The sequence below is a fragment of the Neodiprion lecontei genome, chromosome 5 (assembly GCF_021901455.1).
Source record: "Neodiprion lecontei isolate iyNeoLeco1 chromosome 5, iyNeoLeco1.1, whole genome shotgun sequence".
NCBI classification, from domain to species: domain Eukaryota; kingdom Metazoa; phylum Arthropoda; class Insecta; order Hymenoptera; family Diprionidae; genus Neodiprion; species Neodiprion lecontei.
In genome coordinates, this window is record NC_060264.1 from 777,492 (window position 1) to 789,884 (window position 12,393).

Below are 12,393 nucleotides of genomic sequence, written 5' to 3' on the forward strand. Positions count from 1 at the left end.
AAATTTGATAAGTAAATACTTTGATGACACGTCAGATTTATTTTTGAGCTTCGGATTCATTTTTACACCGAAACAGTATGGCGCTTTTTGGCGATAATATTATTGAACACCGATTCTATTTGTATGGTTGATGATTCGCCGCTGTATCCAGGAGTAACAGCATTGTCAAAATTTCGATTTTTCCCTGAACGTGAAATTGTATTCATCAGATCTTTATTTTTATAATCTACAAATGCACTTTCGATAGACAAAGTCGAGTGTTCAATGTCTTGTTCTGATGGATCACGTATGTTCTCATTTTGTGAATATTTGGAGGGTAATGTTTTCGGTGAGTACAATGTATATCTCGATTTTTGTGGTTTTTTTATCTTTCCGTTTACTAACCCATTGTTTGAATGCTCTTCAGTTGTACGTATTCCGCCTGATTTTCGAACGCTGTATGGTGTTGTAGAAAAACCATATGGATGGCGAGCATTTTTCAGAAGTATTTTAGTGGTGGCAGAATGCGACGAATATTTAGCTTTTATTAAAATCTTTTGGCGTTCTGTTGTATCCGATTCGACAATCGATGTGACAATCCTTGTAACAGTTGGCTTCACAGAAGAAGTCGCGTAATCAATACCAGATTGTAAAGTACTATCAACTTCTGTACTTCTCACTGTCGATGTACGGTAGCTGAATTTCCTCTGCTCGGCATCAGCAGCGTAGTTAAATTTCTTTGCAGGAATCAGCGTTTCCGTCACTGCAGGTTCGGTTGTTGTGTAAAAACGTTTAGGATAGGAACGAGTCCTATTGACGTATGGTAATGGGTATAACGACTCACTTTGTTTCCTTTTCGAAATTGTGCCAGCAAACGGCACGTTAAACTTGGGTCGCTTAGAAGTCGACCGATATTTCTCATCTTCGTAATCGTCATTTAGGTCTTCTTCGACAGAGTCAGTTTCTGACGATTCGTCGAAATCAGCTTCGAAAATCTGTGTTGGTGAGACAGTTGATGTCACCAACTTCTCATCGATGGTTGCCATCTCGTTATCTGGTTCTAATTCGTTATCTTCAGAATCAGGGGTTATTCTCTCTGTTATAGGTTGTTCTTTTGCCTTAATCACTGTAATAACGTTGGGTTCTGGTGTCGAGCCTGGCCTTGTACGTTTGTAAGATTTTGACCGTCCACCAATGTCTGATTCAGTACGGTTGTTTAACCGTGAGCGCAGTCCGACATCTGCTGTGGACTTTTTCTGAGAAAAGTATTGATTTCTAAGAGAATTAGGTACTCGGAATTTAGGCCTTTGAGAGGGTAGCTTGTGAATGCTCGGTGTTGACGCTGTGCTCGGAGTGAAAATAGTAGTGGATGGTGTAGTCACTTCAGATACAGATCTCAAAGTATCAACTTCCGAAAGTTCATCCTTATTCAGGATGGTAGAATAATCAGTAATAGATACCATCGTGGTCGTTTCGTTTGCCTCTAATTCTTCCTTTGAATTTTCTAACAAAGTTTCGTTATATTTATCATAATCGTTTGTCTCTTCTATCAGTGTCCTTATTGATGTTGAATTTTGTCCCTCTTGTTGATCGAATAAATCTTTACTGTGATTCAACGTCGAATTAGTTACGAATAAGTCACCGGTACTATTATTCGATAGTATCGAATCGACTCGATTTCGTACTTTGAACACTGATTTTTCGGTTGGCACTACATCTTCACTTTTTGTTGATTCTTCAACTGAGATGGGATCAGAAGTTTCGGATTCTGTTGTGTCTTCGTTTATCAAAATTGCATCGTCTGAATTGTGAAATCCCAGAGTAGTTGTTTCCCAAGGTATCATCGGAGCAGTAGTTTCCATTTCTATAATAGAAGTCCGGGATCTAGTCTCATCAGCATCTGCCAATGTAGTAAATATCGTTTCATCCTCAAGAATTTCTGTAGTTTGTTCGATGATATCTGGGGTAATATGTGATGTATTTCCGACTGATGATGAGTCATTTTCCGTGGTCAGAATTGTAGTATTCACTTTTTTAGTCTCAGTGAGAAATTCTTCACTGGTGGGTGTTATCTTTACTGTATCTTCATCAATAGTTGTAGAAAGAAATCCAGAATCCGTGGTTGGATCATTCCCTGTAAAAATATCATTTCTCTCTGTCGTCGCTTCCGTGTCTTGAATTGGAGGCAAAGTTTCGGTTACTGCGTCTTCTTCAACGAGCATTGAAATTATGTCAACCTCTGTTACTGGCTCTGTAATATCAACCGTTTCCTGTGTCGAAATGCCTTCAATTTCTGTGGTGATCGTTGCATCACTTGTAACGTTTATCGAGAAGTTTGACGTGCCATTGATATCAAACGAATTACTTACTACTGTTGGAACCAAAGGTGTTGTTGATTCTATGGTAACATCCTGCTGATTACTGGTCAAAGCTGTCGTCACGTTCTGCTCTACTTCAATACCAATATAATCTTTAGAGCTAGCAGCATTTGGCGTCGTTGGTCTGCCGAATACCCTTGAATTGAATCTACTTCTTCTATCCGGATATAAGCTTGAAAAATTTTGTCTCTGATTTACCTGCGATCTGACGATGTTGAATTGTTGCCTCTGTGTCTTGTTAGATGCCAATTCAGGTCTTAAACGAAAACGTTTAATATTTTGTTCCCTTCGCAAAGCTTGCTGATCTTTTATCTGTGTTCCTACAGCTCTTGGCTGAAAGGATGAAATAGGTCGTCTTACCCGTAATACCTTCTGTCCATACGATCGTCGTCTCGGTTCTGTTCCTTCTTCTATTTTCGTCCTCTCATCGTTGTAACTTTCCGTCACATTTGCATTCCTAGCAGTCACAGGAACTGTTACGTTTATTTGCACTTGTGGTAACAAAATAGTATTATTTAACAGGAGTTCGGTTGTCGTTTCTGGCATTTCTGTTATAATCTCTTCTCTTTCCGTTGCGAACTCTTCCTGTTCTGTCGTAATCTCTTCATTTTCCATTTTAATATCTTCTCCGTCAGTTGTAGATATGTATACTTGAGTAGTAGAAATATCGCCATGTATTGTTTTATTTGTCAAATATGGTATAGGTGTTGTAGGAACATTCTGGGACTCTGGTAGTGATGTACTGAGAAGATCTGTCATTTCTAAATCATTGATTTCAGTGTGTGATTCCGTAGAAGGGATCGATGCAATGTAATTTAGAGTACTAGTTAGAATTGAGCTCATTGATTTTGTTCCCTCTGTGAATGGACTAGAGTCAGTTGTACTACCGTATGAATTAGTTTCAGTTGTACTGCTGTATGAAGTTTGTGAATTGTTTAGTGATTCTGGTGGGGATGTACTAGGAAGATCTGTCACTTCTAAATCATTAATTTCAGTGTGCGATTCCATAGAAGAGATCGATTCAATGTAATTTAAGGTAGTAGTTTGTATTGAGATAATTGATTTTGTTCCCTCTGTAGATGGATTAGATTCAGTTGTACTACTGTATGAAGTTTGAGGTGTGTTTTTCCGTGCATAGAGATTTCTGTGCAATTGTCGTTTAGTTGTTGGCTTTGGCGTACGTACTTTAGACCTCACCAAGCTATCCACGCTTCTACTCAATGCATTTGTTTCATTGTCATTGCCGACGACAGGTACAACTGAACTAGTGGCTTTTGAGACACGATTTATTCTAGAACGTTGTCGAAATACACGACGTCTGTTTTGATTAGGTACAACACGAATCTTTGTAATTTTTACACCTTCGTCAGTGCTATTGTTAGATTCTTGTGTTCTTGCTGACGAATTTTCATCCAAAATTCTAATAATTCTGCTGTCTCTCAAGTTCGAATTATCATTAATCTCAGTCGTTTCGACCCCCGGGCCTGATGTAGGCGTTGCACTTGATATCGGCGCACCTGTTCGTACGGCTCGCGCACTGCCAATTTCAGGTTCACTATTGATATAATCCATGGAATCATTATCAGCGTTGGAATTCGCTTCTGTAGTTGTTCTAATACGCAATCGTGTTCTCCGCACTATACTGGGTGTACTTCCATCCGTTAACGGTGTGCCATCTGGTGGAGTGAATCTGCTAAATCCTCTATTAGTTTTCAGCCTCTTAATTACTTTAACTACCCGCTTTGGTATTTCAGAATCGAATGTTTTTGTTGTGTTGTCAGTATTGTTGATATCGGAATAACCACTACCCTGTCGTTGTTCATTACTATTGTCAAAATCAACAGTTTTCTGCGCAGAAACCTCTTGGTTACCAAAGTCTGCATTTACTGGCCTTACTCTTATTCTAGTACGGCCTCGCTTATTATTTGATGATTGTGCAAAGTTTCGTGTCTGAGTACTCACCTTTACTCGTCCTGTATCAGAACTAACAGAAGAAGAGGTCGTTGTGTCTGGGCTTGGCGTTAGCGATGTAACGGTAGTCGTTGGCCTAGCTCTTCTCTGGAAACCGAATGGTCTTGGCTGTGCTACTGCCGCCGATCCTTTTGTAGTCGGTTCGTCAAAACTAGATTCTTGTATTGTGGTACTAGAAACAACTGTAGACGATGGTACTGCAGTTGTAGAATATTCCCCAATCTCAATCGATTTTACTGATATAGGTAACGGGGCTATTGTAGTTAAAGGATCGACATTTTGCACAGGAAGATCTGTGACAATAAAACTCTGAGACTGCGTTGTTGATATTGGTGGGCTAGATTCGGTACGGACAATTGATTCCTCGACCGCTGCTTCGTTTTCTATATTTGTCTCAGGTACAGATATTTTATCATCAATCTCATCTTCGATCTCAACGTCAGGTGTTGTTGGTAAAATATTTTCTGTAGAAGAAGGAGTTGCTTTAGTAGTAATATCAACGATTTGAGCTTCTTCTTCCGAAGCTGCTTCTTCGGGTGCATGCGTAGTACTTCTTACACGATGAATGGTAATGTACCTGAAAAGAAATCAATTAATCCATTGCTTATCATGTTGGTGTGCTGAAACGGAATATAATAAAAACCTAGACGTGCTGGTTTGTTCTTCCTGAATAGGAAATTGAGTTCGTCGACGTGTTAAAACTGCTTCAGTCGTAATTTCTAATTCTTTAGAGTCATCATCATCAACATCAGCATCATCACTCACAGCGCTAAAATTATTTCAGTAAAATGTCATAGAATAGTACGAGATTTTCGATCATGAATATAGTATAAAAGCAATGGAGGGTGCATATATATTACAGTGCGGAGTCTATTGATGCTACGGGTCGGCGGCGATTAACATTAACGTCTTCTTCACTCTCTTCTTGGGGTACATTGGACCTGAAGAATTTATTAAAGAGAATAATATCTTCCGTACAATAGTTCATAAGTGTGGTGCATGAGGAAAATAAATACCTAGCGGTCGTAATTCGGTTACGGCGTATATTAACATAACCAGGAGTTCCTCTTGGAACAGCTGTTGTGGTTTCTGGTGGATTATTTGATAAGTTTTCTTCCGAAGATAAGTCATCTTCGTTATTTTCGTCAAGCTCCTCGCTATCTTCAAGTGGCGCCTCAGTAGAAGGTCTAATTATAAATTTTAATATCATTTAAACCGTGATCAAATTTTCTAGTTTGCAATAACTGTATCTCAGAAAGTTGACTTACCGTTGGCGATTAATAGTAACATATTGAGGTCTTTCTCTTCTGAGACTTTTTACCTCTGGAACATCATCGAGACCTTCGAATTGTGCTTGCCCAGGGCCGTTTCGGAAACTTGGTTTTGATCGCTGGATGACAGAGGGTTGTGAGTCTAACGTCTCGGTTATTTTCTTCGTGACAGTGATTGGCGACGCTGTAGTTCTTCTGAACAGTGTATTTCCACTGTTGGCTGCTTGGCGGTTTAACACTCGTTCGTATAAGCTTCTACTAATTGTCGTTGGTGTAGAACTGGTTTTGTTCGTCGCAGAGCCTGTTCGTACATTACTCTCGCTACCTTTACCTTGCAGGTGAAGCTGCTTCTCCAACTCTTCGAGACCGCCTAAATAGAATTGCACAATGTAACTAATGCATAAAAACTTTTCTTTAAGCACAGAATCTTTTTATCTTTTCAAATAAGAAATATTTGAGGATAGGGTTTGAGTCTTACCTGCTTTTTTGATTAAATCAATCAGTTCTTTAAGAACTTGCGGATCTTCTTCAGCCTCGTCTATCGATGTCGCTGGTGCGACGTTGCTACCTCTTGAAGGTAATGACTGATACGTTTTGGAGGTCGTTGTTTTTGGGATTTGCGTGGATGTAGGTGGATTCGCAGTGGTCGTAGTTGTAGTCGTCGTTGCTCTATTTCGACTTATGGTCTGGTACTGCAGAGCCCTGGCTGTCGTCGTGCTTACGGGAACGTTTTCTTCCTCAAGTTCATCATCATCGTAATATTCATACTCTTCGTTGTATTCACTGGGTTCTGTAGTTGTACTACTTGTTGCTGAACGACGAGTGGTACTGGATATTATTGTTGTACGACTCGTGGCAGCAATAATAGGAGCGCGTGTTGTCGGACCCCCCGCTGTTTTTGCCTTGGGGCACACAACGTTGCGAGGGTAATCACACGAGTCAGCTGCTTTATTGAATACCAAGCCTGCATTGTAGAAGGGGATAAAAATACATTAGGTTGGTGCTAAAGTCTGGTCGCTGTTATTTGCACTCCAGTAACTTTTGTCCACAGAGGTTTAAATGACAATTTTTACTACCTGCTGGGCAGGTAAAGTGATGAGCGACAATTCCCAATCCACCAGGTCCAGCGTCAAGGCACCAGAAATATTTTTTGCAGTCTCGTGGATGAGAGAAGAAACCTTCATCCTCGCATTTGAAATCTGGATTGTAATTATTTTTATCACGTTAGTACTGCAAGTGAAGGTAGACTCTGCTCACAGAAAATTCTACTAATACTTAATGAAGTACCTGTTCCGGGGTCTGGTGTGGTCGGTGGCTCAGGAGTTGTTAATTTGTTAACTCCGGCTTGTTCTTCGACTTCTTCCGAAACGCTAGAAGCTGTAGTAGTTCTGCGCCTCGTGTTTTCGGGGCTTTTTCGCCTCTGTGCACCACGTAGACGATTTCTGTTTTGCGATTGAGAATTTTCTGTATCTTGATCTTCGCTGAATTCTGCACTTCTGACAACATTTGCGTCTATTCTTCTGATGTTCGAAATGTCTTCCTCATCTTCCGAGTCAGAGTATTGCCCCCTGTTTCGCCCGTTCACCTGCGACTTAGTTTCTTCATTCTCCAAATTTGTTCGAGCGTTCGACCGGCTGTTAGACCTCAGCGAGTTTATTCGCTTTCGCAAATTGTTTCGACGCGTGCCCGCAGGAGCCTCTGTAGTTCTGCGTCTACCTGCCCCAAGTTTTCTACCAATAAAATTGCTCTCTATTCGTGTCTTGGTTGGTCTAGTCGACTTTTCTCGAACGCTTGTTTTTCTGTAATAATTATCATTTTATAATTAATTTAGTCAGCAGACGAATCGTGAGTATTGAAGTCTGCAATGTGCTTACTCGCTTCCAGCCAACATTGCTTCCTTGGCTGCTTCGATCAACGGGTACGGACGATTATGACACTTTCCGCGGAAGTCGTCATTATCAATTGACCAGAACATGATTCCGCCCAATCCATTTTCGGTAACATATTGTGCCTTGAGTCTCACAATTGCCTCGTCGTCATATCCTACCCATTGGTTGCCTTTGTAGGCGTACGGACCCATCGCATTTGAATTCGGGGATACCACCTCCCATTCGTCCGAGTCTATCAAGCTCTCACAAATCTAGAAAAGGTTTTAATTACAGCAAATGTCCAGCCATTACCCAATATCGAGGTTTTTCAAAGATGCAAGATATTGACCTCGTAATAAGCTAAATATCCTTTTTCCCTCGTAGCGTCACCCTCTTCGCCTGGACCATCGGATGGTGAACCTAGCTCCGTTGCTTCTTCATTAAACAACGTGAAAGAACGTCCATACGTTGGAATGCCGACGACAATTTTGTCTGGAGAGGCTCCGACGTCCAATAGATGCTTGATCGTGTAGTCCTGGTAAACGATGAATTGATGGTCAGAGGCATAGAACTGTTCATCACACATCACAGATAATTTAAAAATTAAAGTATGATCCTTACGACTGTCAGTTCGGTGTCGAAATTGTATTCGTTATCTTCTTCCAGTGGATACAGAGGAGAATGATGGTTCACGGCAGGTTCGTAGGATGAGTGATAGTCGTATGAAAGGAGATTAATGAAATCCAAGTATTTGTTGAGTTTGGGAATGTCGTATCCCTTGTTAATGTATTCTATACCAGCTGGAACAGCCATTGAAAGTAGTAGTCGCGGGCGTCCTGTTTTCAATGATTCGCGTTCATATTCTTCGCGAAGTTCCTACCGAAAAAATACTATCGTTAAAACAAAGATCCATATCTTGCAATGCCTGGATCTCTATTACGTAATCGAAAACAGTCCAGTACACACCTGAACCAGTGAGGCGTAATTATCTCTGTCACGAGGCTTTCCACCATCCCTAAACGCCGGGTATTCCCAATCAAGATCCAAACCATCGAAATGATTTTGTCTCAAAAATTTTACTGTGTTTCTGACGAATTCCTTCCGTCTGTCAGGGTCGGCAACCAACGGCGAAAACCTGCTTGAACCCTCGTTCCATCCCCCGACAGCCAGCATCGTTTTTAAATTTTTATTGTACGTTTTCAGACCGTTGAACTTTGCATATCCACCTGTCAATGGAAACATTATTTACCGTTAGATCGAATAATCTTCTTGCGACAAGTTATCAGTTCTTATTAAAAAATCATACCTTTCTCGATGTCTTGATATTTGTCGAACGGTTTCAGTGCATTGTCCTTAGTGAAACCGCCAAAGGCGTATATAAGATGCGTGCAAAGGTATGGGTTGATGTTTTGTGGCGAAAACTTCGCTGTCCCTGGTCTATACACTGACCAATTTGTGTAGTAACATACAACTCGCTGTTCCGCTATACCTGTAATGTAGGAAAATCATTCGATACTGATAACGTGAATAGTGAATGAGACATTCCAATAAATGTGTTTTTCTTATTTTGAACCCCGAGAAGACTGGAACCTTCTCAAGTTTCGATATTCGCAATAGTTTGTCTTTTAATTTCCAGGATCTTTCACCTCTGCAATCAACTTTTTTTTAACATATTTCTCTATTGTTTCAGGGCACACGCTGAGCACGAAAGACATGCACAGTTTATGCACCTTCAGGGTTGTACCGACGATAGATTTTCCTAAGGCATGCTTGTCTTTCCATTTCCTGGAAAATCGCGGTGAGTAATCATCTGTTTATTACTCTTTTCAGTAAAAGGAAGCGATTCATCGATAATTATTACGAATACATCGCTGTTGGAAAAATATTTTAAATAAAACAAAACTGGTATGCAGTCCGCACGAAATTTATTTTGCCAATGAACGTATATTTGTGTCAGCTGTACGAAACTCCACAATTTTATGCTTTGAACGTTACTGTTTTTTTTTTTTTCTTCGTGGTATTCTTTTAGTCATCCCCCTTTTTTTTCTTTGTTTCACCTTAATCTTATAAATGACGCTGTATTGAAGATTATTTACACGCGTGCAGTCATTATACAAAATTATTCTAATAAAATAAATGAAAAAATAACGTTTCTCCATTGTCTTTCTATTATTTTTTATTTATTTATTTTTTTTCCCAAGTGTTCGAAAATACTTTCGTCAATATTCACACCGGTATTTTCATATTACCGTACGTGCTTCGCACCTAGGTACGTAATTATATACCACATAGAGACAGTCTGAAAGACTAAGGTGCAACATTGATTGATGCTATGCGCAGACAAACATGTATATGGTATGCGTACCGTGTGCAATGTGCTATACGTACAATAGACCGAGAGTGTTTTACCGTTACCATTCTAGTTAAACGTGTGTGCGCCGCGTTTCTATTCACACATACATTTAGATGTTAATAAACGTGCATTGAATACGCAACCAGACACCGTATGATTGTCTTCATATAGCATGCGATGCATTTTTATTGCCTCTAGGCCTCTCTTGACTGTTGACATCTACGTAGATGTTTCATTGCCAATATGCTATAAACTGCAAGTGAAATTTCAATCCGGGAATTCAATAAACCTATTTGTAAAGTTATGACCAACTCGTACACAATACGAAGCGAAAACTTTTTACATCGATCAAAATTCTTGAAATTTGAACGCCGTGTTGAGAATAGAATAAAATTAACGCTGAAAAAAATGTATTAGGAGAAGTGAAAGACAGGTTTGATAATACAGTTATAGATATATTAATCTGCAGTGTTTTATACTCGTAAGTACCAATTTCTACGACAGTAGTAATACAAAGAGAGTTCTGCGTAGAGATCCCGATACAGACATTTTACCGACATTTTAATCGCCTTACAGCTCAGACACGAACCCTTTTTCCGATGATCGATAAAGTCAATCAGAGCGGTGATAACCTCCACCCGAAAAAAGGGTTAGTGTCTGAGCTGTGAAACAACTACAATGTCGATAAAATGGCGGTATCGGGATCTGTACGCAGAACTCTCCTTGTTATACTAGTTACGAAATTATGAATTGTGAGAAAGATATACTTGTTCTCATTTTCTCTTCTTATATTAATTTTTCCAGACTTTTCACCGGTCTCAAAACTGAGGAACTCCAGAATTTGAATTGATTGAGGTTTTTTTTCTTCTTCAAACTCCGGCCCGAGGTTGCCTAAGACAGAATAGCTGCGGCTGGACGCATCGGCAGAAGATTCTTAACGTAAAGGATTCTTTGAGGTAAGTGATTAAATAGGCTAATTGCCTAAAACTTGATGCCTTATAAGATACGTACTTCACGTGCACGGATATCGATATTATACTTCTTAGACTTTCACCCGTTAACATCGAAAACCTCCTGCGAATCAATCAGGGGGACGGCTTGTGCGTGTATTATGCCTATACCTGTATCACGTCGACATCATGCTTAAATGATATTATGACTGCGATATAGAAACAGGCGGAGCATTGCCGCAGGCTAATGTTATAATAAGACTTGCCTGACGCAGTCGCCCTGGGCGTTGCGGGACTAGTTTACTATAATTCCTGTTTATACGACATTCTCATAAATGTTAAGAGACGAGCGAAAGATTTCATATCGAATTCAAGTGTAAAGTGAATTCATGCGTCTCTAGGTGTAGCACAAAATACTGGACAACTATATTTTAATAACGACCAAAAATAATCGATCATTTTTTCCCGATTAATCGAGTATAATCGATTATTTATCAAACTCGATTAATCCACCGACTTGATTATTTTTCCTCACGATCGGTTTTTTTTTTTTACTACTGCCACGAACGACGCAATACAATATCAATTTATGTGATTAAAGTATGAATTATTATCATTGTCTTACCTACCAAGATACCTATTTGATATAATAAGCGAAAGATGAATGAATATTTTCACCTAATTTTTCCTTTATCCCAGATATCAACAACTCCAAATACTCACCGCAGTCTAGCAATGCTGTTAAACACCCCAGCATCAAAAGTTGGGCGACTGATCGTACCCTCTGCAACAGAACAAAACAGGAAATTAATCGTAACTGGAAGGAGAAAAAGAAGAAGGTGAGTCAAGTTCCACAATATGATGAAAAGCGGAAATAATCGATATGAAATATCTTTTATTATACAGATTTATTTACGGTCAGTCTTCTTTCGACTTTCTGCTATTTTGTCATCGTTCTTTTTTAAAATTATTATTATTCTTGGTTTATATCCAAAGGGCAAAAAATCGGTTTGCTGTGGATTCGGTGTAGAAATGAATCCGCTATCTTCTCGTCGCTTCAGATAATCATGTACACTTTACAAACCACTTTTGGCTTCTTCACACATTCTACAAATCCGTATGTGGATATAGTTAAATTGTATAGACAGGCATAATAAGGTGTAGCACCAAAGTCACGAACAAATACGTTAACGGTTAACTTGGCTCGCGTGCTTCGACGATCGCCACGCGTGTATATCGTGCCTTAAGCAGGATATCCGGACTTCCGCGTATAATAATATCATTGACCCTTGCGGCTTTGCGAGAGACTTGAATCGAAAAAATTTCTTACCAATTTTTTTAACTCGATGCACGCTGTAATCATAATGCGCATGATTATACTCACGATTGTTTTTGACCTAAAGAAATGTAAATATTTGAATGAAAAAACATTCATGGGATTGCGAAGGTGGCGTAATTGACAATAAGGTAGATTCTCGTATATATTTTTTCGTCAAATTTCTACAGTTATTATTTATACATCACAGATATATATATATATGTGGATAATATTTGTATAATAAACGGGGAAAGCCGTCGGTGTGCTGCTGCTGTTACGTAAAATTACAACTACGCACTAGGATT

General features: G+C 39.4%; 1 protein-coding gene across 2 annotated transcripts in view; it reads right to left on the reverse strand.

Moving 5' to 3' along the window:
* The window catches only part of LOC107222156 (mucin-4), a 28,393-nt gene that overhangs the window by 7,637 nt on the left and 8,363 nt on the right, over nucleotides 1–12,393 (reverse strand). For both annotated transcript variants that reach the window (XR_006904594.1, XM_046740984.1), the window contains exons 2-15: nucleotides 11,494–11,554; nucleotides 8,774–8,956; nucleotides 8,434–8,693; nucleotides 8,089–8,343; nucleotides 7,817–8,002; nucleotides 7,474–7,739; nucleotides 6,887–7,398; nucleotides 6,676–6,798; nucleotides 6,078–6,563; nucleotides 5,597–5,969; nucleotides 5,345–5,515; nucleotides 5,189–5,269; nucleotides 4,972–5,097; nucleotides 4,320–4,905 (exon numbers count right to left, since the gene is read on the reverse strand). Coding sequence is in view for 1 of the 2 variants with exons in the window: in XM_046740984.1 (XP_046596940.1) it covers nucleotides 4,320–4,905; nucleotides 4,972–5,097; nucleotides 5,189–5,269; nucleotides 5,345–5,515; nucleotides 5,597–5,969; nucleotides 6,078–6,563; nucleotides 6,676–6,798; nucleotides 6,887–7,398; nucleotides 7,474–7,739; nucleotides 7,817–8,002; nucleotides 8,089–8,343; nucleotides 8,434–8,693; nucleotides 8,774–8,956; nucleotides 11,494–11,554 (3,669 nt within the window). In the remaining variant the exon portion in view is untranslated. The remainder of the gene's footprint in view (nucleotides 1–4,319; nucleotides 4,906–4,971; nucleotides 5,098–5,188; nucleotides 5,270–5,344; nucleotides 5,516–5,596; nucleotides 5,970–6,077; nucleotides 6,564–6,675; nucleotides 6,799–6,886; nucleotides 7,399–7,473; nucleotides 7,740–7,816; nucleotides 8,003–8,088; nucleotides 8,344–8,433; nucleotides 8,694–8,773; nucleotides 8,957–11,493; nucleotides 11,555–12,393) is intronic.